This window comes from Manis pentadactyla, chromosome 5 (genome assembly GCF_030020395.1).
Source record: "Manis pentadactyla isolate mManPen7 chromosome 5, mManPen7.hap1, whole genome shotgun sequence".
Classification (NCBI taxonomy): Eukaryota; Metazoa; Chordata; class Mammalia; order Pholidota; family Manidae; genus Manis; species Manis pentadactyla.
In genome coordinates, this window is record NC_080023.1 from 132,288,911 (window position 1) to 132,314,689 (window position 25,779).

At 45.4% G+C, this 25,779-nt stretch overlaps 1 protein-coding gene across 9 annotated transcripts in view; it reads right to left on the reverse strand.

The window, feature by feature from the left end:
• The window catches only part of RIN2 (Ras and Rab interactor 2), a 243,892-nt gene that overhangs the window by 81,901 nt on the left and 136,212 nt on the right, over window positions 1–25,779 (reverse strand). For 8 of the 9 annotated variants that reach the window (XM_057502685.1, XM_057502687.1, XM_036892260.2 and 5 more), the window contains one exon: window positions 23,366–23,457. In XM_057502685.1, coding sequence (XP_057358668.1) covers window positions 23,366–23,422 — 57 coding nt within the window. In that variant the 5' untranslated portion in view covers window positions 23,423–23,457. Of the gene's footprint in view, window positions 1–23,365; window positions 23,458–23,529; window positions 23,623–25,779 lie in introns of those variants that run through there. The other variant, XM_036892259.2, reaches the window with a different exon arrangement.

Genomic DNA, 25,779 nt, shown 5'->3' on the forward strand with positions numbered 1-25,779 from the left:
CACTCCCAGCTTCCTACTGAACATCTGTCTTTACTGGGCTTCCTACAAGCACTGGAGGAGAAATAATGAATCACCATTTCTGCAAGTCAGTCTGAATGTATATATCAACACTTTATGTATGAAAACTACTGAATTCAGCATTTCTAATTCTAGGAATTGACCCAAAGAAATAGTCAGATATGTGTAGAGTGCTCTTGGCAGCATAACTGATAATAGTGAACAATGGATAAAGGATTAAATATCTAACAAGAGTGGACTGGTTAAAGTACTGGAATACTATATAGCCATTAAAATGGTGTTTCTGTTATATATTTATGATATATACAATATACGTCAATATATTGATACAGTGATATATTAAGTGGGAAAAAGTAGCCAAACAGTATGTATTTTCTGATACCATTTACATAATACATTGATCTATGGTTATCTATGTAAGATATCAATTATAGAGCAAATTTCTGGATGTATCAACATCAAGATACTCACAGGGCTCATTTCCAGGTGGAGCAATTAGAGGTGATAAAACATAGGTATTATTCTCTTTCTTCTTTATACTTTTTAATTTTTCTGCAATAAGCATTTTTTTCCATAGAAAAAAGCCACTATTTTCATTTTGGGAAAAACAGAAGTAAAAAAGTAATTCAATGGGTAGAATTCATATAGAGCCTGGATTTAATAGCATAGCAACTAGACAAGTTTTCTTCAGTGTTCCTGGGCTCTGTGATATAATACTCCACCAATAGGTGCTTACATTTGCCAAATATAAGTGCCACCAATACATCACTTGTTTGGTTTAAGTCTTGATAGAACAAAGGAAATCAGATGTTCTGCCAACTCCCGTGGCTGAGCTATTGAACTCTGTTCCTCACTCCTTGAAGCCAACCTATGCCATCCATCATTTTTTGACAAATCTGCTCAATTACACACCAGAGGTTGACCTCAATATGGAATTGAAGTCATTCCCCATTCCAAAGCATCAGTTATATATGAGATAGTGTCCTCTTTTTTACTCATTACAAAAACTAGAATAAACTGAGCTGTACTTTTCTGGAGCCCCACTACTTTAACTCAACCTACTCCAAATGCCTACTAACTTCAAATGCACTGCAAGCTGGGGTTTGTTTTAATTAGCATGTCCTTGAATGTTTTCTTCACCCAACACTAGCAGCATAGGATATGAACAGGCATGATTTCAAAACAGGGTTACTGCTCCAATATCATTGGAGTCATCCATTGAACAAGGTCTGAATGGGCTCCTCAGAACCTTACTATGCTGGTGTGCAGTATGGGTCTCTAGGAAGAGAATGGAGCACGGAGGGTACAGGATTCTACAGGCCTACTGACCTTAGGACTCTTTGTGGTGACTGTTACAGGGGAAGAGGGCTCTGAAGACACTCTTAAAGAAATGCTGACTTAACCCCTGGGGATAATAACTCCTATATTTGGAATTTCAGTTTTAATTTTTAAAAACAAAACAGAAATGAATAGAGTAAGGACAAAGGGAAAGGAATAGAAGAGGAAGCATGAATCTACAACTTGCAACATTAAAGTGAACATTTTGAAATAAGCCATTAGGAGAGTATTTTCTGTAAGTTGAGTATGACAATGTCCTCTGAGCATATATATTTAGGGAAGGAAGAAAGCAGAGGGATTATGAAAAGGGAATTTGGATTTTAAGAAAATGTGAAGTTTGGTCATTTACAGTCTTGTGAAGCTGATTAGTAACTCTGAGGGGATGAATCACTGAGGCTTTGAAACTTATTACAGTGCAAAGGTTTCTTCCCCATGATGAACTGGAGTTTTGATGCAGAAGTCTGCTGAGGTACCCCGGCTCATAATTTCAGCCAGGATATAGGGAGCAGTACTAAGTGGCCTGCCCATCCCCCTCGGAGATCACTGTCTTTTTTGCTGCAAGCACCTGAAGTCTGCCCAAGCCTGCAGATGCTCAGGCAGATGAGCTCAGAGCAGGAGGGGACATGGTGTATAAATAGCCCAGCTTCCCCCACCTTGAAGGGACAACTCTGGTCTCCCAGAGTCCCCAGCAGGGCTAAACCCCAGTGGCTTCTTTCCCTTCCCCACCTCACTCCCATACCTGAACGTACCTATGATCATTTCCCAAACAGATGCCCAAATAGACGTTCATACTCTGTTGCTACTACTACTGGGGAATTCAACCAATGTTTCTCTTCTCATTATAAATTCAGAGCAAGACCTCTCAAGCTGTCTCCTCCACTGGAGGCATCCAGGTGCCTTTGCCACCCCTGAAGGTCTTTTCCTGTCCCTAGAGTCCCCAGATAATGGGTACGTAGGAGTTCCTTGGTTTAGGTACTATGGCCAGAAATGGGCATAGCATTCCAGTGCTAGCTTGCCCTTCTCTCTACACAAATAAAACAACTTCATTAAGAATAAAACCACAGAATACTATACACCAGACTCATGTTTCTCAGACAGAAATGTGCATAAGCATCACCAGGGAGCTCATTAAGATGCAGGTCCTGAGTCTTGGGTTTGGGGTAGGGCCTGAGATTATGCAGTGCTAGCCAGCTCTTTGGCTGATTGACAGCCCACACATGAAGCAAGGTTCTAGTAAGCAAGGAACAAGTTCGAGGAGCAAAGATAAGTCCAGAGCTTTGAATGTCAGTATATCAGCATTTTATCCACCGGCCACACAGTGGGTGCCTATAGATGCTGGTTAAATCAACTCTTGCAGTTGTTTTATTCATACTTCAATTCACTAATGTAATTCAGCAGATCAGCTGCAAACATGAGCACAGCAATTGTTTAGTGCAAATTTGCAAAGAAAGTCTTTCTGATGGTGGGACAGTATATAAATATATGCAGACACCAAAGATGTCAATGCACAGCATGGGTCAATAAGCAAATATGGAATGTGAGTCACTGCCAACTCATATTTATTGGAGGCCTGTCCCTTTTAGGGTACTGAGCTAAATGGACCCCAAAAGACGGGTAGGACATGGTCCCTGTCCCAAAAAAGGTTTACAGTGTAACTGGGAAGCCAAGACAGAGGTAAACAACAAAAGACATGTGCCAGGTGAGTGGGCACAGACCATAGTAATGCTGACAGCTTTAATTTTCTTGACCTTATTCACGTGAGATGTCAGTAATGCCCTCCTGATCCCTCAGAAAGTTGCACTGCTATCAGAGCCATTTGCCTCTCCCTGGCAGAAAACCTAGGGAGCTGCATTTTGCAAGAGACATGGGTTTCACATCAGCCCCAGAACCCACCCAGTATAACACACATGTATGTGTGCCTCGTGGGTGAGGTGCCTCTGACCAGAGAAGTTTTAATATTCTGATTCTGTCCTTTAAAAAGAGTAGCTAATCCATGTTCATGGTAGCATTACTCATAATAGCTTTAAAAAAAGGCTCCAATGCCCAATGGATGAATGGATAAAAAAATGTTGTCTGTACATGCAATGGAATATTATTCAGCAAAGAAAAGGAAGGAAATTCTGACACTTGCTACAACATGGATGGACCTTAAAATAAATGAAATAATCTAGGCACTAAAAGACAAATACTGTATTACTCCACTTATATGAAGTACCTAGAATAGTCAAATTCAGAAACAGAAAGTAGAATGATGGTTACCAGGGGCTAATGGGTAATGAATTTAGTGCTTAATGAATAGTTTCAGTTTAGGAAGATGAAAAAGTTCTCAGGCTGGATGGTGGTGATGACTGCACAACACAACATGAATGTGCTTAATGCCACAAATTGTTCACTTAAAAATGGTTAATATGGTATTTTATGTAATATATGGTTTACCACAATTTAAAAAAACCCAGGACCCATAAAAGTCAGAAAACAGGGTATCTTGAATTTTTAGTTTATTAATTTTTACAAATACATGCTGCAGAGACCATCTCTGGAGGAAATAATCTGTAATAACCAAGCCCCAGTTTTAAACTCTAGGCCCCCCTAGGAAGGCAACAGTCATCTGAAGCACAGCTCAAAGAAGGCTGAAATGTGAAGAGGAGCTGTGCTCAGTGCCACTTCCCCTAGTCCCATGCACAGGCACACCTCAGAGAACCGTCAGTTTGCTTCCAGACCTTCCAGACACCGTGATAAAGCTCATGTCACAGTAAAACAATTCAAATGAAGTTTCTAGTTTCCCAGTGCAAATACAAGTTCTGATTACACTATACTGTAGTCTACTGAGTGTTCAATAATAGCATTATGTCTAAAAAAAAGCATTATATCTAAACATCTTTATTTAAAAGTACTTTATTGTAAAAATGTGGTCATCTGAGCTTTCAGAGTCATAATCACTGATCAACTGATCACAGATCACCATAACAAATACAATAATGAAAAAGTTTGAAATATTGCCAGAGTTGCCAAAACGTGACACAGAGACACGAAACGAGCAAATGCTGTTGGAAACACAACACTGACAGACTTGCTCAAGGCAGGGCTGCCGCAAACCTTTGATTTGTATAAAATGCAGTACTTCCAAAGTGCAACAGAGTGCAATAAAATGAGGTGTACCCATGTGGGACTGAGGGCCCATCCTGTACTCGTGCTCAGATGGCACCTCTTGACAGTGTGGACAAAACACAGCCCCCTCTGCCATGCCTCCCCCACATCTCAATATCTTGTTTCCTGATGTGGCATCAAACACTCAGGATGGAGAGGAAGGGCTAGCTGTTCATGCACACAGATTAGGAATTACCATCCCAGCAAAGTATGAGGGAAATCTTTCTAATGCTGGACAAGCCTCTGATGTTGGGTGGCTGGGAAAGTTAAAGCGATACACAGAAGAATGAAACCCAGGTGGCTGGGCACCACCTCCTGATTGCTCCCAGTGCATCTCCAAGGCTCACTCCACACATTCCTACTGCTGGAAAATCTCTGTTTTGGGAAGTCTGGTCAGCTCTGTTCTTTGTCTTCAGAATCTCCATCCATGTACCTTTGGAACACAAGCCAGAGGATGCGTGGCTGAGGGGGCCACACCTCTTCCCGCCAGAGGCTGCTGGGCTCCGAGGGTGGCCAGTTGTGACCCTTGTGCATGCAGACTACACCCAGCTGCACTCCTTCTCCAGGGCTCCTGCTTAGTTAAGCCCACAGGGGAGCCAATGCTCAGGGCCACGAGGTGGGCCATCTAGCTCACCCCTGAGCTATGGCCCTGCATATACCTGGCTGGAAGGTCAGCTCGGACTGCTACTACCTGTGGGACCTATGGGCCAAGACTCTGACTTCCCTGAACCTCGATTTCCTCATCTGTAAATGGGGTGCAGGGGGAGGATGGCAGGGAACTGGCATAAGGAAGGTACCTGGCACATCCATGGGAATAAGAGCCCCTATTAAACTCATCCCCTGCCAGGGATGGAGGGGCTGCTTAGCCTGCACTGGGTGGCAGCACATAGGGATACATGTGTGTACAAAAATCTCATCTTTGATGGACTTACCAGTGCTTAGTTGTCAAGTTTCCAGAAAGGAAACAATTTTAATTTCATCATATGGTTAACTTTTGTGTCACTCGGGAAAAACCAAAATTTATTTTTAATGATCTATACATAATGGTGATGGGTCACAGTTTTTCAGTATTTGGGAAACTCTACTGTGGTCTTGGGGGTAGGGCAGGAAAGGACTGTGGGGTGAGTGGCAGAGGTGAGGAGACAGTGAGGGGGTCCATGGGAGATTATAAAGCGGGCCACTCTGGTAACAGGTATATTTATTCTATGTCCCTTGTTAGATTCCTAGCAAAAACTTGAGAGCAGGCATGATGTTCCCTGGGAATATGTTTCCATCACCTACTCACTGAATCCAGCTCCTTCCGCTGGTGGGTATTCAACAAATGACCACACATCCCTCTGAATGCAGGGAATGTAGAGCACTAAGTCCTGTCTAGGAGTAATTTCTACCTCTCCAGTTTTATTCTGAAAAGCTGTGAGCTTGTGACCTGGAAGCCTTAGTAACAGACGATGCCTTTGGGTTACTTGAATTGCTCTCAACTCTCATTTACTGCAGGCTAGGGACAAGAGAGTCACTAAATGGCGTTATTCTAGTTACCAATGGGGGATTTCTCCCCTTCCCTTTGATGTCCAAAATCTTTCTAAAGTTCCTAGTTACAGAACAGTACATTTTTCTTGGACAACTTTTGTCAGGTCTTAAAGTGACCACACTATGGATGTTGGGTGGAGGACGGACTGACGCTCTCCTAATTGGGGGAGGTCTCAGGCAGTCCCTGCCACATGTCACAGGAAGGTAAAGAAACACCCTTTGTTAGTCAGGTTCAATCAATTATAGCTGCCACTTAACAAGTGGCCTTCTCTGCAGCATCTTGTCATTGAATCCTCACGTTGTCCCAGTCCAAGAGGACAGGACTTTTAGTAATACCATCTTACAGGTAAGGAAACTGAGGCTCTGAGGTCAACAGCTGGGAACAGCTGCTACGGGGCTTGGGAGCCAGGGTTCTCGGGCTTGCAAACCCACAACCTTTCCACCAGTATTTCCCCAGGTATGGTGCCACATCTTTCATGTACTAAAAGTAGTACTGGACTTTATTACATTTGAAGAGGTTGACATGTGCACCACCAGAAAGCCCTGTTGGCTGTCCACAGCATGAATTTACCAGCTTCACCTCAGACTAGGGGCTCTCCCAGAACCCACTCCCTCCTCTCTGAGCTCAGCCTTCCTGCATGTCTGTATACTCTCCGGCTCCTGGATGCTTCCTTCCCTCTGCACATAAGTGGAGGATAAGGCTGCTTGCCTCTGGGAGTCCAGCTGAAGGCTTGGCCAGAAGTCAGGGCTAATGGCTGGTATGGAAGTTTTCCTGGGAAGGGCCTGGGACAACCCCCACCCGCTGCCTTACCTAGAGCTGCCTCTCTCCTCATTATGGACCCACCCTTCCCAGAAAAGGCTCTGACAGTCACTCCAGTGTGTATGCCATATATTAGAGGTCCAGAGTAGCCTCTGGACACACTCAGCTGTTTTGCCTGGCTTGCCTCTGCAATATGAGTTATAAGAAATATATACTTGGTCATTCAGATGACCAAATGTATATATCTCAGATATATTTGGTTTTCATCCACAGTTCCTGAAAACATGTCAGAGCCTTAATGGTGAAATGGTGTCTTGGCATGTTAATGAGACTTTTGGACCCCCCACCCAAGGGCAGGGACTAGAGGCTAAATCAGCCATTGGCCAATGATATAGTCAATCATAACTGCAGTGAAACCCTCACAAAGACCCCAGAGAAGAGCTTATCACTCTCTTGTGTCCTGCTTCTCTGTCAGGGAGAGCTTCCACGCTTGGGGAAACAGAACACTTCTACATGCCATGGAGCCAGGCCCCAAGCCCCACAAGGATGAGACTCCTTCATTTGGGACCCTGCCTTATGGATCTCTTCATCTGGCTGTTAACTTGTGTCCTATATGGTATCTTTTATTAAACTGGTTACCGTGTTTCCCTGAGTTCTATGAGCCACTCTAGCACATTAATCGAATCTAAGGGGAGGTCACTGGAACCTCCAATCTGTAGCCAGTAGGTCAAAAGCACAGGGAACTGCCCAGGGCATGTGACTGGTATCTAGTGATGTGGGGTGGAGGGCAGTCTCGTAGGATGGAGCCCTTAACCTGGGGAATCTGGTGCTGTGGCCGGGCAGATAGTGTCAGAACTGAGTTGAGATCTTGGACTCCCTCTGTTGTTTGAGAACTATGTGTTGTCATGCATGGGAAGACCCCTCACACATGCACACATGCACACATGCACACATGCACTGGAATCAGGTCCAGGACCCTGAAAGGAGTTGTACTATTGCTGTGTACAAATAAAAAACAGCCTCACATGGGTTTTCCCTGTCTTTTATGGTTAAAATAGTCTCAACATTTAAACATATTTCCTGCAAAAATCAGATTTACATAAAAACCCAATTTCCAGTGTAAAAGTGCAAATGTTTCTTCCTGAAAATTAGAAGCACTGGGCTGTCATGGTGCAGTTGCCCTCTTTGCTGGCACCTCCACTCTTTGGTTTGCTACAGTCCCCATCACTCCCTATTGTCTCCAATACTGAGGCCACACGTCATTGGCTATTATCAAATTTTGCTTGGGTTGACTTAACTGTTTACATTATCTGCCTGTAGGCCTCTGAGGTTGAGCCTTCTGGTGTATTCAATCTAGTTATTTCTGACAATTTTCATGAGACAGGTAGTGTGGGTCAGGGAAGAGTATGGGCCCTGTGCTCAGGACACCAGGCTCTCACTGGCCATGGAGTGTGTTTATTCACTCATAATCTGGAGATGCTGCTACCCCCACTCAAGGTTGCCTTTGGGAACAGTGATAAAAATGCCATTATCTCCCAAGTCAGCAGTCAGCCCACTTTTTCTATGCAGGGCCAGAAAGCAAAAGGTTTGGGCTTTGCAGGCAACACTATCACCATAGCAACCCAGCTCCACAGTCGTGGTCTGGAAGCAGTTGTAGATGGTGCACAGCTGGACGTGTCCCAGTCAAAACCCGCATCCAGCTGGATCTGACCTGATGGTCACACTTTCCTGACTTTGTCCCAGATGACTATCTCCTGCCCTCTGCTGCCCCTCTTCAGTCCATACCGCATTCTTTCAGGAACTAATCAAAAAGCTTGGAGCAGGCCTGAACAGCCAATAAATAAAAAAACAAGAGTGTGCAATCTTCCACCCTCCCTTGCCTTCCCAGTGGAGAGTCAGTTCTGGCCCAGAATTTGCAGTGCAGATTCTGACCAAGGAGAGCAGAGAAGGAAAATATAGCGCTCAAGGCTCCAGACAGGCCAAGACCATGTGCACAATAAAGATGATGGGAAGGTGGGGGCTGAGGCAGGTAAGCATGAGACACAGGGAGGAGTTTTGAGGGAGCAGAGTGGATGTTCTTGGAAGGAGCTGGCAGGCACATTGACAAGAAGCAGAGAAAGACCAGTGAGCCAACTGCAGCCAGTGTGGGGTGGGAGCACCTTTGGGGGACTCCAGCTCTGGCATCTTTGGGAGACTCCAGGGATGATCCGAATTGCACTTCAATTTTCTCGGTTGATGGATTTGAGACAGGATGCTAAGACCAAGTGAGCTCACTGAGGGCTGCACATGTGCTAGATCATGTCATTCCCCTCCTGAAAACCCTTTGTGGCTTCCAACTCCACTAATAATGGAATCCCGACTCTCCGCCCAGCCAGCACCACTGGCCCCTGCTTCCCTCCCACCTCACTTCACGCAGTCCCACCGCCGCCCTCCTCACACTCACCACCTGCTCTTGTTCAGAATATCAGGCACTGCTCCATGGCCTTGGCATGTGCCCCTCCCTTGCCCAAAGACGCCCTTCTTCCCGTAGTTCTCTCCCATGGAGATGAGCTGAAATGCCACCTCTTCAGGGAGGCCTCCCTGGTCATCCCTGCAGGTAGCCCTGCCCCTCCTCCTGGTCCTCCCAGCTTGGGTTCCTTTCATGTTATCTGCTTCCCTCAGTGCGGCACATTCGTGCCCAGGACTCACCCTGCCACTGTCGGTATTGGATCAATATGGGTTGACTGAATAAATAATACATGGATAATACACACATATATGCATTGGCCATTTTTTTCATTCATTCAGCATATTTACTCAACACCAACTATTAGAGGCCAGGTACCAAGTTAGTCCCAGGGGATGTGAATTCAGGACAGTGGATGCTCAAGACACGCACATACGTTTCTTGCTTTCATTTCCCTTACTTCTGGAAGGCCTGCCACAGTGAAAGTGAGACCTCAGAAATGGGTTATTTCCTGGTTTATAGTGCAGACCAGGATTTCTCAACCTCTCACAACTGAAATTTGGGTCCAGGTAATTCTTGTTGGCTGGGGGCTGCTTGCACATTGTAGGAAGCCAGCCAGTCACATGTCTATCCGAGTTCAAACAACCAAAAACACTTCCAGAGAACCAGTGGCCTGGACCGAACCCTGAGAAACCTGAATCTTCAAGACACCAGCATCTTGGGAGGCTCTGAAATGAGCCCAGAATCTGGTGGTTGAATGAGAGTGAGCCATGCTCCAGCACGCCCCCACCTGGACAGAACAGTGCACACAGAATGATAGCACACAGATTCCTCAAGGCCACCAGAGGCCAGCGCTGAGACAAAACAGAACACAGGGCACCCAACCACAGAGACAAACAATCAGCCCCCTCTTCTGACAGGGGTGGCTGCTGCTCCTTTCCCACTGCTGGCTCCCTTTATTCCTCCCACCTTCTAGATAAAAATTACTAAGCTACCGGATCACCGAACTGCCCTGTCTTCCTGGTACACTCAAATCTGCCTTCAGGGTTGCTACATAAAATACAGAACGCCTAGTTGAATTTGAATTTTAGGTAACCAATGAATAATATTTTAGTATAAGTATGTCCCAAATGTTGCACAAGATGCACTTAGGCTGTATCTGAAATGCAAATTCAGGTGGGTGTCATGTCTTTCTATTTGCTAAATCTGTAACACCTTTGGATTGGCCAGCACAAACCCAAATCCTGTAATGACCTCCCCTCTCCCTCTTACAGAGAGCCCCCTCCCTGCTCCCCAGTTCCAGTGTGTTCTCCCTGGCTGCAGCAAGCTAGTTAACCTAATTCTGATGAAGTGTATTCTTGGTAGTCTTTGGGAAGAATATCACTTTTTGAGGCAGAAAGCTCTGAGAGGTGGTTATCTTAAAGGGACAGCTGGGGGTGGCCAGCAGAGGACAGGCTGGGGTTGGGGAGCAGGGAAGCAAAGTCAGGCTTGTATCTCGATTTACAATCATCCAACACAGGGACCAGGAAAGGAAAGCATGGGGTCGGGAGGGGGCATATCTCATTTCAGCACTGGCTGAGGCCCCAAGGGTGCTTGGTCCCATCTCTATGAAACTCCTTGAAACTCTATGAAAGTTGAGGTACAGTCACCATGGAACCACTAGGGAATTCACAATGCATGTGACCCCAGGCAAATTTCATAGTCTCTTCATGTCTTGGTTTCCCCATCTATAACATGGGCGTGATAGATTAAATAAGTTCACGGGTTTTGAAGTGCTAGAATAATGTCTGGCACAGTGTTTGTGAAATTACATATGAATTTTGAAACTAGCTAAGTAAGGAGAAACATGGGGCTCTGCATATGGAGGGGGGCACCAAAATAGCAGTTGTCACCAAAATGCCAGCCATTTAGCAAAGGACATGTTGCTTCTGTTTGTTCCGTTGCTTTGGCAGATGGTGGTGTAGACCAACAACAGAGTTTGAGTTCATTTCCCCCATGCTTTCACAGGAGCAGGGAGGTGCCTGCGCCCCTGAACCTGAGCATGGTGACCATTCACACCTGCATGTAAGTGGCAGCATGGGGTGTTGGAGGCTCGGTGGCACAACTCTGCTTGTCTGTGTACTGGTTCTGGGGCAGCTGTCCCATCCTGCCTCTGGGCGTCCCCATCCATGTGTTCGTGTGCAGCTGCTTTCAAGACAGCAAATAAAATGTGGGGATGGAGTAGGAAAAGCAGAACATCTTATCAGATGGTGGCTATAATACCAAGGCTCACAGAGCGTGAGTGACTGAAACCATCAAACTGAGCTGACTGATGCTCACAGTGCCTCTGGAAAGGTGATGCATCACCCCACTTTTTAGATGGGGATGTGAAGCCAGGCCTAGAATGTAGATATTTCTATGTTTTTTGTATCATCCTACTTATTCCTTCAAATATAGAGCAAAGACCAGCAGCTCTCAAAACTGAATCCCCTGGAGGGCTTTTTAAAAACACAGATGGCTGGACCCCAACCCAAGAGTGTCTGATTCCTGGGTCTGGGGAGGAATTCAAGAACCGGCATTTCTAAGAAGCCGACACCGGAAGCTGCCACTACACTTTGAGAACCACTAGTGGAGGCTGCTTTGCTACAACCCTGGGCGATGCCAAAGCTGCCCACCCTAGGACCACATTGCAAGTATCAATTACTTCCTAACATGCACAATGTTAAAATGAAAACCACAGGACCAAAATGGAGCTACTTATGTTCTGGGCCCCAGGTTAGCAAAGCGAGACTTAATACCCAACCTACCTGCAGTTTTAGTCCCCATCCTGTGCCCAGACATGTAGCTTTTGCCAGTCAACATGCAATTTCCTGGGCAGCACTAAGAAATTTACTGATAGATCCTTTCCATCCCTCTTAGGAGGGCAGTCTTGCCTAAAACAATGGATTCTTCACTACTTTTTTTCTGCTCCCTCTCTACCTTTATAGCACTTTCCTTTTCTGCAGTTCCATGGAGCTCCTATTTGCTAGATGGAATGCTGCCTGACTGAGGATGCATTCAATAAAGACAACTTGATCTTTTAAATCGCTCAGTTGAATTCTTGCTGTTTAACAATGCAAACACAGACACATGGACTTGGGTATTTCTCTTGAAGGGGCCTATCGGGTTAGTCATTGTTCCCCAGCACCTCTAGAATAGGAATCACCTGGACCTTTGTTAATGCTGAAGGCTTCCATTCCCTCCTCTGGAGGTTTCGATTCAGTGGGAATGAGACAGGCCTGGGAATTTCCATCTTAACAAGTACCCACAAGGATTCTTTCCCGTGGAGTTTGGGGAGGGAAACTTCTGTAACAGATAAGGAAATGGAATGGGAGGGGGGTGGGCATACACAGCACAAGCCCCAGTCCTGGGGACAGTGCTGTCCTCAAACCTGGCTTCAGTCACCTGGCTGAAGGTGAGCCCGGCCCCTGCAGAGAAACCCAAGCCCCATTTGAATGAGTGCAAGTTCCTAGCAGGCGCTATGCCCCTCAAGGTGTGCCCTGTGCAGAGACCAGCCTCAAGGACCTGCCATCTCTGAGCCACTACCATGTACAGGCTAAGTGCTTTTCTACTTATGTTAGGAATGTTAAGTAGAAAGGCATGAGCAGCTGGGGAAGGGAAAGATGAAGTTCGAAGAAACAAACCACACAGATAAGGTTGAAAGAAAAAACCACCCATACTGCCCAAGTAGGGGTCCTGTGTGAAGACAACAAAGGCTTTGCAGGGAGGTGACTTCCTGCCTATCAGGACGGGGCCACCATGGGCCCAACCAGATCCCAATATGGGCCCAAGCAACAGAACTAAGAACTGCCCAAACCACACCTCCTTTGGGAAAGGCCAGGCACACTGAGAGGGAGGCCATATAGATGGACCTGTCAATCAAATAAGCCCATCTTGTTAGTCAAAGAGGTGCCTACTTGCCAGAATGCCATATAAAGGCCTCGCATCTAAAAGCTCTGTGCCTTTGTCTACCTGGACTCTGGCCTACTCCTCCCTTGGAGTGTATTCAAATAAAACTTTCACTCTGCTTTGCTATTGTGTCACTGCCTTTCAGTTCCTTGCTGCAGCGGGGACAGGAACCAAGGAGAACAAACTTCCCCCAGTAACACTTAAAAATAGCAGCTTTACAAAGGAGGGAGATCCTTTTATCCTCAACATCCAGAGAAAACTTGCTTAGAGTCACAGGAGTAGTAGGTAATTGAAATGGGATTGTCTCCAGGTGAGACAGGTGTGGCTCTAAACCACACTTGTCCTGCCTGCACAGTTGTGACATAAGTATATATGCAATCTTTGTCCCTGGTTCCTGACCCAAAGGACCTAAGCCCTAGGAATTTCCCGAATGACAGAAGCGTCTTTTATTACACATTGCAAGCCCCTTTTGATCACACCTGAGCTTGTGTTAATGAGATTACTGGTAGCAGGAAGCCTCTAGATAGCTTAAGGATGGGGCCTGTTGGAACGTTCACCCGAACCCCTCCCCACAAGGAAGAAGGGCTGTGGCTTGAGCTCATCCCCCACCGGCCAGTGGTTTAATCAATCATGCCTAAAGAATGAAACCTCCACTGAAGCTCTAGAGGAAGGGTTTGAGGGCTTCTAGTTGGTGAAACCTAGAAGGTGACACGCCCCACACTCCCCAGGGACAGAAGCTCCGGTGCTCAGGACCCTTCCAGGCATTGCCCATGTGCCTCTTCATTCAACTGTTCATCTTATCCTTTATAATACACAGGAAACAATAAATAAGGTGTTCCCCTGCATTCCATGAGCCATGATAGCAAATTACTGAACCTGAGGAGGGCACTAGGGAACCCCTGATTTGTAGCCAAGTTGGATATGAGTTGTGCGTAAGCTGGGGACTGGCACTGGCAGTTGGCACTGAAGTTGGGGGAAGGGGGAAGGGAGCAGTCTTGTGGGACTGAGCCCTGAACCTGTAGGGTCTGTGTTAACTCTGGGTAGTGTCAGAACAGAACAGCCAGAATTGACATCCAGCTGGTGTCCACAGAGAATTGGAGAATTGGTTGGTGAGTGAGTGAGTGTTGTGAGTAGAGCAACAGTTTTCCTTTACTGGTAAGGAAGAGGTGTCCTCAATAAAGGGCCCATGTGGAAGGACACGGTCTCCGGGTATAGGGCCATGGTGTAGGAGACCAGCCAGATGAGCATGTCTGTATCTTCACCTTCTACTTCCCAACATCCTCTCCTTTTGCTAACTATGCCCATATTGCCTGACTCACCCACATGGGTCCCTGTGCCCCATCCTTCCCCTCAGAGATCTCAGTTTACCTTTTCCCATCCCCTCCTCCTCAACACACATGAACTCAAACTTCCTCTCAGGTAATGGTTCAGAAAGCCCTAGTGTATTCTAAGTTGTGAATGACCAGTGGTATCATTTGACATTCTGCCAGTAAATGCTACTTACTAATTCCAAATGAATCTCCAGTTGGAATATAGGAAGGTGAGAGAGATATTTTGGGGCAGGCTATTCTCCTTTTTAGACAGTAAGACAAAGGAGAAAGAAGGCTGTATCCCACACTAGTTCTTCCCTTGACACCTTTCCATCTGGGACAGTGGGTGCTCAGTACCCCATTAGCTAAAGGTGAGAAGCTACTCATAAAAATGAGAGGAGGGGTCTCTAAAACGTAAGGACTCTACATACTCGGGTGACCATGGGCTGACCCAAGGCCAGGAGAAACTTGCTGCCATTTCCCTACCTTCCCCTCGGTCCGTCATGGATGACCCTCTGCCTCCCAGGGCTCTGCTGGAGCTCACAGGCTCTGTCACTGCTGAATGTGATGAGGCTCCTATGAGAACCAGAGGCTGGCACATCTGCCTCCCTTGCATACCCCCAAAGCCTCCCAGAGGATCAGCAGAGTTAGGAGGCTGAGCTTTCCACATGGCTGATCCCCTTGCCCAGCCAACTAATTAGGGGTTCAAACTGATGACCAGAGCCAGCCCTCTGAAGCATCTCTTTTATCCTCACCATACTTTTAAAACTGGGGTTCTCTCACATAAGACTCTGGATTTCTGGCATCTCCTAAAAAATAGAAGAGCACCCATATTCATTTTTGTGTGACAGCAACTGGCTGGAACTGATTTAGCAGCCTCACCTCCTAGCAGGTTCCTTCCAACTGGTTATGGTCCTGCTGAAACCACCTGCCCATCACCTCCACCCAAACCACCTGCCCATCACCAGACCTACTCATTTATTTCACTCATCATTCTGTCTCGCCCTGCAGGTTTTTAAATTGTGACTGAACTGTTTTCCTATGTTTTGGTCTCTGTGACTCCTGCATCCTGATTTCGTACCCTTCAGCAGTATCGCCTTGGATGAGAACTGGACCACTCAACTGGCTTCTAATGAACAGAACATGGCAGAAATGATGTGCATCATTTTCAAGATTCACTCATAAATAGACTGCCTGTCATCTCTCTTGTTCTTTCCTGTGTCATGCTTCCTGGGGGAAGCCAGCTGCTCCATCCTGAGGCCAGCCCTGTGGTGAGGCCTCTGTGGCGAGGGACTGGGCCTTTCAAATGAGTTTTGACATAGATTCCCCACTGATCAAGCCTCCTGATGATACTGCAGCCTGGCTGACCACTTGACACAATTGCAAAGGGGCCTTGAGCTGGAGGCACTCAGTTAAACTATACCCAGATTTCTGACCCACAGACTGTGAGGTGTAAATGTTTGCTGTTTTAAGTCACTAAGGTTTGGGGCAATTACCATGTAAAGAAATTTGAAAGAATACTATCCTGGGAAAGTAGCCTCTATCACTTTGCCTCAGTCCAGCAAACCTGCTGGTGACCACCACACACACCAGGATTTTGTCAGCCTTTGGCATCTGCCTTTATGTATCAGCAATACCCAAACTGTCACTGTGAGGATTTTACATAATGAAAAAGAGCCCAGAAATTAACACTATTAAAACATCCATGGTGCTTCAGTGGACAGGGAGACTCTCCTGTAATGGTATTTCAATCGACTTAGAACAAGCCTCCCCATGCTTCAGCAACCTTATTGAAGAAATTCACTCTTTTAAGGCACAATCTCTGGCTAGAGAAATCTGGGGGCAAAGAAAGTAGAGGGTGGAGAAGAAGTGGGGGATAAACTATTTCAGGGTTAAATGTTTAAAAAAAGGTATTTAAAACTTGGAAATAAGGCAAAAAGTGTGCAGGACATGCCTTCCCTGATGAATTGCTTAGTGCCATGAATTTTTCTCTGATTGCTGCTTTATATATGTCACTAATTCTGACAGGTAGTGTTTTGATGATTCTTATTTTTTAGCAGTTCTGTAATTCCAGTTTGTATGTCCCCTTTCACCCAAGAGGTGTTTATTAGAAATTGTTACAAGTTCCAGTTGGACAAGCACTTCATTTTTGAATACATGCTGTCATGCTCACACATTGTTTAACAAGGCCACCTAGAGATTATTTAATTATCTAGTGGAATACATCTGTATCTGACTTTGCTGTGTTATTAATGAAGGGCTCAGGCACTGTGAAGTTACAGGTCAGCCTAGAGATTTCTGTTCAGACAAAAAAAAGAAAAAATTAGCCTACAGTTTTACTGCCTTGTAGGACTTTAGCCAGTTTTTATTTTAACTCAGCAAACATTACAGAATAACTTTTTAAATCAACTACAAATACATCATTTATCAGGGTGCTCTTTGAACTAGCCTTACAGTTTCATGCATGGGTTAGACAAAGTTTCATGTCCTTAGGACAGATGTTCATTCTACTTTGTGTGTGAGTCATGTTTTTATTTTTTGAAAATGTTACACTGACACAATAGTCTTTCAAATCCATATCTCTCTCCTTGGCATCCTCCTAATAATGAAAATTCAGAGTTACAAGTCAGCCTGGAAAAATATGTAGTTGAGGGGGAGCCAGGAGGAATGAGTTCTCTCCTGATTTTTCAAAAACAAAGTTCCTCAAAGCAAGTGAGAATGTGTTGAGAGCTGATGGGCAAATATCAGAAATTGATGGCCAAAATGTGCTGGAAAACTACCCTATAAAACCATGAAATCTACTGCTTTTTGGAAACGTGTACAGGAATTGCTGTTCAATAAGTTCATGGCTTTCCTAGAAAGCCAAAGCCCTGGGGGGCTGATCTGTGCCCTGTAGGCATTTGGAGCAGATGGTGAGAGACATGCATGTGTAACCAAAAAAAGCCAACTGCTCCCCCAGAGAGAGGCCACTGTCCCCTGTGACCTCTCCAGATGGAGTTTCCAGGGAAATCTCACTGGGAAAGGGGAAAAGGGATCAGGGAGGAATCCCCAGGAGGGACATATGGTATGGGGTGCCTCAAGAGAAAATCAGGCCAGGTCTGATCCCATCCCCATTATAGACTAACTAGCCCTGGCACTTCAACCTACCTGGACCTCAGTTTCCCCATCTACAAAAAGAAGAGGTTCAGACTAGCTAAAAGGTAAGCCTTCATTGTCTAATACAGCAGCCACCAGCCACATGTGGCTAGTGAGCACTTGAAATGTGGCTAGTCTGAATTGAGAAGTGTTCAGTGTAAAATGCATACTAGACTTCAAGGTGTGGTACAAAAAAAATTATATTGACTACATGTTGACATGATAACATTTTAGACATACTAAGTTAAATAAAACATTAAGATAAATTTCACTTGTTTGTTTTCTTAATGTGGCTGCTAGAATATTAAAATGACATCTGTGGCTTTCTGTGGGACAGCACTGCTCTAAAGCCTCTCCAAGTATAAGCGTCTACAATAATTTATTTATGGAAAACAAAGGTCACACCAAATACTGATGTCAGACACGCTTTTCAATGCCATTATGAATAATGACCGCTGTGTTAATTGCTCTCACTAAGTCTCCAATGGCTGCTTTGTCTCCACTGCAGGGTGCAGTGTTTCCTGCTGCATGGTGCCTCCCTAGTTGCTTGGTGTGCGACATGACATCTATTCAGCCCAGGGGACAAGCTGGGAAATCAAGGGTGCAATGCTCACATCTATAGCCTTTGAGCATCACAGATCCATACAAGGATTTATTCAATGAAATAATTGACTAGAATGTGATTTTGGTCCATCCATTATTTTTCAAGCCCCTGCCATCTCTGTCCACTGTCACATAACAGTGAATTGTCCTGGGCGGTGCATGCAGAGAAGTGACTCTCCACACAAAGAAGAGTTGGAAAACTCAAGTGCCAGGAATCCCTGAGGCCCAGGAGCTATAGTTACGCCAGTTCTGGATGATTGAAAATTTGCCTGCAGACAGAATTTTCAAAAATGGTATAGCTTTTCAAATACTGAAGGGAGGCTGATAGCTGGAGTGAGTGAATCATCAACCCAGTTTACCTATTTTATAGTCTGATTTTAGCAATTAGGTTTCTTCAAAGCTAACTGCACCTCTGTTCTTTATGGTGCTAGAGAACTCTCTGAGGGCTTCTCTGAACTATAGCCACTGGCTTTCTGATTCTGAAAGACAAACACGGGGCACCTGTTGTCCAAACCATGCCAAATGACCAAAAGGGGAGTTCTCAGACCCAGCATCTGCTGCTGGCTGGGCCCTCAGACACCCTGGTTGGTTTGTGAGCCCAGGCTCAGGCATCTCCCTCCACAATGAATGACTGGGAGGCACAGGGTAACAGGGTCCCTGTTGCCCAAACACATTTTCTTCTTGATCATTGAAGACCAACTGTTCCCGGTTCCAGAGGCAAAGGGAGACTAGGATGCAGCCATTCAGTAATGGGGAACTCTACCAACCTGTACTCTGTCAAGGGCAAGCTTGCCCAGGCATTCCTGGAAGAAATGAGAGTTGCTGAGCGGGCACTTCACACTGGTCCTCTCTGGTATTGTTTTCTGCGATAAGGGGATCCCCCTCGGGGCAGGAGCATGGCAACAAGAGGACAGAACAACCTTTCATGGCAGAGCTCAGGTTCAGGTTCTTAATCGAAGTTTGCTTCCTGGCACTATACTGGGGCCACAGCTAGGCCTTCCACTGCAATTTTATCTTCAGACGAAAGTCAAGGTAGATACCAGCGCAGCCATGGGAGCTCCACTGTCAAGGGATAAAGTGTATCTCACCAGCTGGGAAGGGTAGTTGGGAGCCTGATGGGGAGCAGGGGAGGTAGAAGCAGAGGGATGGGCAGGGCCTGGAGTCTGGGCACCGGCAGGTTTGGGCCACAGGAACAGACCCATGATGGCACTGGCAGGACTGGTGCGAGGCCCAGCCTGAAGACCTCGAATATCACGGTAAAGAAGGCAGACCTAGTCCCAGGCCCAGCACAGAGCCTGAGTCTGCAAGCCAGCAATGCAGACAGATGGAATGACTTCAGAAAAACCAAACAAGCATGTACGGTGTGGCGCAGATGGACTGTGAGCACCATCCGCAGTCCCACAAATAAACAACTGAGAACCTAGGTAGGCCGGTGGGTGTAGGAAAGGGAAGAAGGGTATGGATTTTGAAGTATTGAGAGGGATTGGCCAGCTCTGGGCACCTGACTGGGGTTGGGGCACTTTGGGGGAAGCCATGGAATTCAGGACAAGAGTGAGTCAAAGATGACTCTGGGCTTCTCTGCAGGACCACCAAGACCTTGTCACCTAGATGATGTTTTCCTTACATGAGCTCTTACAGAACACACCTTGAAATGTGGTGTCAGTAGGTGTCCACTCCCATTACCTACATGCGGCAACTTCGGCTACCTTGCCTGGGCGTGACCCACTCCCCCATATGTCTTCAGAGATCTTGTAGAGCAGGAAGATGCTGTTTCTCACAGATGGTTAAAGAAAAGTAACAATAGTGCTGAGAAGGACTATGGAAAATGTGTTTGTCCAGCACAGGACTTCTGTGGCCAGACTTCCAGGATGTGATTCCACATGAACCATGAGCATGGGCATTCTCAGTTACTGTGAATACTCAGACCATCTGCATATTATCCAGGAACCTCATGTCCTGTAACTTATCTGAGTCATTTCCATAAGCCAAGACAGATGGGGAACCACAAATCAAGGCTTGCTACTAGTGGTTAGCAACTCTGGTTTAAAAACACAAACTGGATAGGGGAAGATCATGGTGAAAAAGAGATCTGGTGATTGTCTTTCAATAATCTACACTTTACACAAAATCACATGACCCCTAATAACCAAGAAGGGGATAATAAGCATGTGGAATGCAGCTGTGGGCCAAGAATGTAACCAAGAATTCTTGTAGTTCATGAAGTTGTCCTGTCTGGTCCTAAGGTGTGGCTGGTGTACGTGGAGAGCGGGACTGTAGAAGCATAGGAGTGTCACTCCCAAAGTCAGCCCTACCCTGCCTCCCTGGATCATAGAGTCCACCTCAGCTCTCAAATCAAAGGCTACTTCCTCAGGAAAGATTGTTCTGGAATGCCCTGTTAAGTTACATTTTCCCAGAGTCCCTTTTACTTCCCACACAAAGCATTGTTTTCCCTTACGGCTTATTATTATGTGTTTAGTGCTGTGGTCATTTGATTCACACCTTGCTTTGCCACCAGACTGGAAATTCTGTGGAGTCAGGGGTGGCTTCTGGTTTTTCTCTCCCTGGGGCCTGGCTGATCATAGGTGCTCTGTACATGTGAGTCAAAATACTAAGACATGATGAGTAAAAGAAGAGCCAGTAGGTCCCAGAATGTGTTGAATGGCAAACCATCTCAGCAAAGGAATTCTACGATCGCATTTTTAAAATGAACTCCCAAAGAGTCAATATTAAGTGCCCAAAGGGCAGCTGACTTCCTTGTTAGAGATAATTACATGCCTAAATTATGGAATAATTAATAATGACTAATAATAACATTTATTTATTTGATAATAAATACTATTATAATAACTAATAACAGTATTATTCCCTAGTAACTAATTATGGAATAGCCATAGTAAAGAATAACAATGTCTAAAGGGAAGGACAAAGAGAGAAAAAAAGCATAAGGTAACCATATCATTTACTTGGAGCATGTTAACTTAAATAAATTAAACAATTTAAGCTCTGCAAAAAAAATACAGAGACAGAAAGAAGATACACATGCACACAGATAATACCGAGTTAAATAGTGCAGCCTCTTTGCCAGTATTTTTCTTAAGGGCACATGACTCAGGAGAGGTAAGGGAGCCCTTGTCTTCAGGGGGTTGGGGCAGGTCCCGCACCTCTTTCCGGATTGATTCCTTCATAGGATGTAGCCCAGAAATACAAGTTTCCTACTTTATTTGTTCAACTGACTGAAATTTTAAAAAAATTTTCCTAGAGCTGCAGGTCAAACTGGCTACTATAGACTTAATAGGTAGTACTGGGTCCAACATGGTCCTTAGCCTCAGTAATTTTCAAAGGCAATTTTGACTATACACAATTTTCCCCTTTTGCCTTGACTTTAAAATCTAATCTCTGTGTAAGATTCCACTCCATGGCACTTCCTGAGTTTAAGATAGTGATTATGGACTAGCCAATGTTCAGGCTGATACAGGTGGAGCCTTGGGTTAAGGAAGGGTTGGGTTCATCCCTTCTACCAGGGTGAAATAAACCTCTAGGGGTAAGACAGAGTCCCAGAACCAGATGTGAGTCAGGAGCCTGACGCCTTCTCGTCTGGTTTGCAGGAGACTTGAAGAGCCCTCAACTGCCACTTGTGGGTGGATGTCATACAGGTTTGCTTCAAACTGAGTAACTTACTGAGAACTGAGACCATGTTCACTCACTTAACTATTATCACTGAGAATCAAGACCATCTGTAACAACAGAGCCATTACTTCCAAGATATTCTTGCCCAGGAAGCTAAGTAAACCAATAAGTAAGTTCTCTGTTTGCTGCAGGAAATCCCCACAAAACAATCTGTCTTATGCTCACCGGGGAAAACAGCTTGCTTATCAAACAACCCTTTACTCACCAAGACTTCCTTCAAGAACTTGGTCTTGCTGTAACCGCCAATCCTGAACTGTTAGGTCACAAACTTTCCTGAAACCCGTCAATTCTCTGCCTTGAAAAACACGGCTTGCAGGACATGGGCCTAGACTGCTAAACCCTATAAATATACCTCTCAACCTCCCCTGGCTTAGACACCAATTGGACTATGTCCTAGCGATGTTCTCCCTTCCTGCAGTTTGATTAACTCAGCTTTGCTTTATCAACAGGCTCTTGATGGCTGTTTTTTTGAAGTCCATAAATGATACAACAAATCAGAATTGGTCTCTTGGAAACTGGAAGCCTATAAATGGTTAATACATGCTGATAACCCATCAAGATGGGATAATTAGTAAACATTGTCAGTTTTCCTCTGTAATAAAGAGGCCTCTATATTATTCCTCCTTTGAGAAAAGATCTGGTGTTTGAACACCTGTCTATGATTTCAAATGCACATTTTACCTCCATTTTTCTACTCTCACAGATTTTGTGTTTTCCAAATTTTTTACAGTGGGTATGCATCATTTTGAGGGTAAGCAAAAGGATGCAAAGCAAAAGTCATAAGAAGGAAATTAATTTCTAAGCACAAATTAGAAATGACCACCAAGTCTTAATTTGAAATGCATACATATAGAGTATATAAAAAACCCATTTAGAATCTTATCACATTAGCTAGCAAGGTAATATTATCCCACTAACATCAATATGCATTTAGAAAAGTTATACAGTTTTAATCATGCTGTCTTTTTTTTTTCTCTTGCCTGATCCTAAGAAGCTTCTGGGGTGTTTGATAAATACTCCAACAAATGACCTTCAGTCAGTCTCAGGTGAGGCCCAGGAATCTTTTTTTTTATTCTTCTTTTTTTTAAGTGAGCAGTTAAGTCATACAATCAAGTAAAGTATAAAATATGTGGGCCTCCAGCATGGGATTCACCGGAACGCAAATTCTAGCTTACATCCAAAAATCATCCAGCTGAAATGGAATGACTGAGAGCTTGACAAATAAAGAGTGCCTCAATTGTCTTACCCTGGGTGGCATCTCTACGCCTGGGTCCTGAGCCTGTCTGGAAGCACTAGCTCACAAAAACCCCAGCCTACAGTGACCCCTGGTAACACTGGCAGCTGGGCTCAGGCAAGCTCTCTCAGCCAGAGCTGGCTCAGAGAGCAGGCTTCCCTCGGCATCTCCCATGCAGCCCGGCAAAGGGAGCAGACTGCCCATTAGCAATCGCCTTCAGGCTTTCCTTTTACCTTAAAGAAACTTCCTTGTTTGTCCGCACCGCGGGCGCCCATGGTCCACGCTGACATTCCCTCCAGCGAGGCCTACTGCACGCCTGGGACTCCTGAAGGTAGAGACATTTTTAATGGTTAGTCCAGCCTGTAGGAAATTCCTTTCTGAGCCACAGAACACTCACAACAACAGTCCTGCCAAGATCTTTTTCCGTCAACAACACAGTGCCATTTATTTCCCACCAAAGCGCTTCCATCTCCTTTCAGGCTGATTTCCTGCCTGAGACGCTCAGTTCCTAGGCTGTGCCCCACCTCACTGCCCCACCTCCTGCTCCCCCGGCTGACGCAGACAGTCCCTGGGACTACCGAAAGCATGATGATTGCTTTGTGTGTTTGCTTGACCTCACGCTCAAGGCTGAAAGGGACCAATATTATATGTCACGCTGTCTGCTCTGAAGCTTAGGGACTTAATGTGGCTAATCACAGAGGGACGGCAGCAGAATGAGGCCCTGCATACATCAGGAAATCCTGCTGGAATGGGATGAGGTCATCGTTAGCTCTGCTAGCCCTCTCCCTGCTGGCAAGGTCAACACAAGGGCACTGGGAATAAATCGTTCTATTTTCTCCTTAGAAATCAAAGATGGAATTTCTGTGTCCATGTTTACAGAGATCAGTTTGGGTAAGAAACAGCACGTGAACAGCTCTGTGAAAGCCCAGGAGGGTGGGGATGCCCTTTAGAATGCAGAGAAAAATTTAAAGCATGATATGATTCCAAATCATTACTGTGGCTGTTTGAACTTGGAATTTCACTCACTCCAGCACCAAACCCCAATGATCTTCCTTCTTAGTTAGCTACAAATCCTTCAAGTAAAACTCACACGGCAAGGTCACTGGCCTCGCCCCAGCCAGCATGTATTGAGGAGGCCTGAGGGGGCTACCCCCAAACTTTCCTTTCCCATGGATGTTGGCCCAGGAGCAATCAGAAAACCACTCTCCCACTCACAATCCCTTCTGTTCACCGTAAGAGGCACAAGATGTAGCTGGTCCTAACTACAACTAACACAGTGGGAGAGCAAGTAAAGGAAATAGTAAGTGAAAACATGTTACATCACATTAAGGATTATTAAAAGCGGTTCAGCTGTGGGGTTGGGGAGGCACCGAAGCCCCAAGAGCTGCTAGTTTGCTGAGGCTGTTTCATTGCTGGCCGGGAGACAGAGAGCCAGCAGCACCAAAGGGATATGTCAACAAGTGAAAGAGCATTACTTTGCAGAAAACTGCATACACATTAGTGAGCAATGCTCTTTGGAGTGAGGCTCATTTGGGCCCGTCACTTGCCTCTCTGTTGACATTCATAACGGGCTGCGACGATCATAGAATCCCATCTAGGAAAACGGTACCGCAGCACACAACCACCCTGCTTACAGAACCTTCACCTATTTTTCCATGGCTCATCACTTTAAAGGTTTGGAGGGGTCTTCCCTGAGTTACTTTCCTCTTGCAATCTTGCTGGGATGCAGGTCAGTGTTCCAAAAACCTCCTGAGAAGACTGGTGAGCTGGTGAGCTTTCCACTGCTATTCTGCTGACTGCAGAGGTTCAGGTTCTCAGGCTCAGCAGCTGCATGGAGCCCCGCTCCAGAGCCTTTGAAGTTCATCATTTGTTAGCGAGTCCACAGACTGGAGAGACTCCAGAAAGAAAACAGTGCTGTGTTCAGAACTAAGAGGGGACTAGGAGCCACACTATAAGCTCAGGGAGAAAATAATTAACTGTTTCAACCCAGAATCACACAAATAAGAAAACACGCTTCTTGAAACCAAGCCTAATGCCTGTAATTCTTTCCTTTCAGACGTTTTCTCAGCGAGGGATTTAACATCGCACAGCAGTTAAGGAACTGCTCAGTGAGAGCCAAGGCTTCATTCCTCTCCCAGACCTAAGTCTCTTTGTTCCGTTCAGAAGTTTTCCATATACAAACCCATTCTGATGAGCCACGACAGGCAGGGAATTTTGCCTATAGCAATGGAGCAGTTTGGACTCAAGAAGTTTACTAATTTCATTAGCTACCTGAAAAATTCATATGCACACATCAACCTCAAGTGGTCCTCAGTGAAACACCCAGCTTGGATTCCATGCGGGGCAGGCAGACCCATCACATTTCTTTGAGACGATGTAAGGTACATCTTTCCTTCTTGCAAAGGCTGCTCCAGGATGGAGAGGAGAGCAGCTCATAAGAACAGGCTGCCACGTGCTATAGCAGGGCCCTCCCACAGGATGAAATCCAAGTGGACAGTCCATCACAGACGATTCTGATTTTAAAAAATAAAGTTCTGAGGAGCCCCAAAGAAGTTTTGATTTAAGGTCCTTCCTATTGTAGCAATAATTTCCTTCCCAAACCTATAACCTCTAACACCTTAACTCAATATGGACAGAAACATAATAC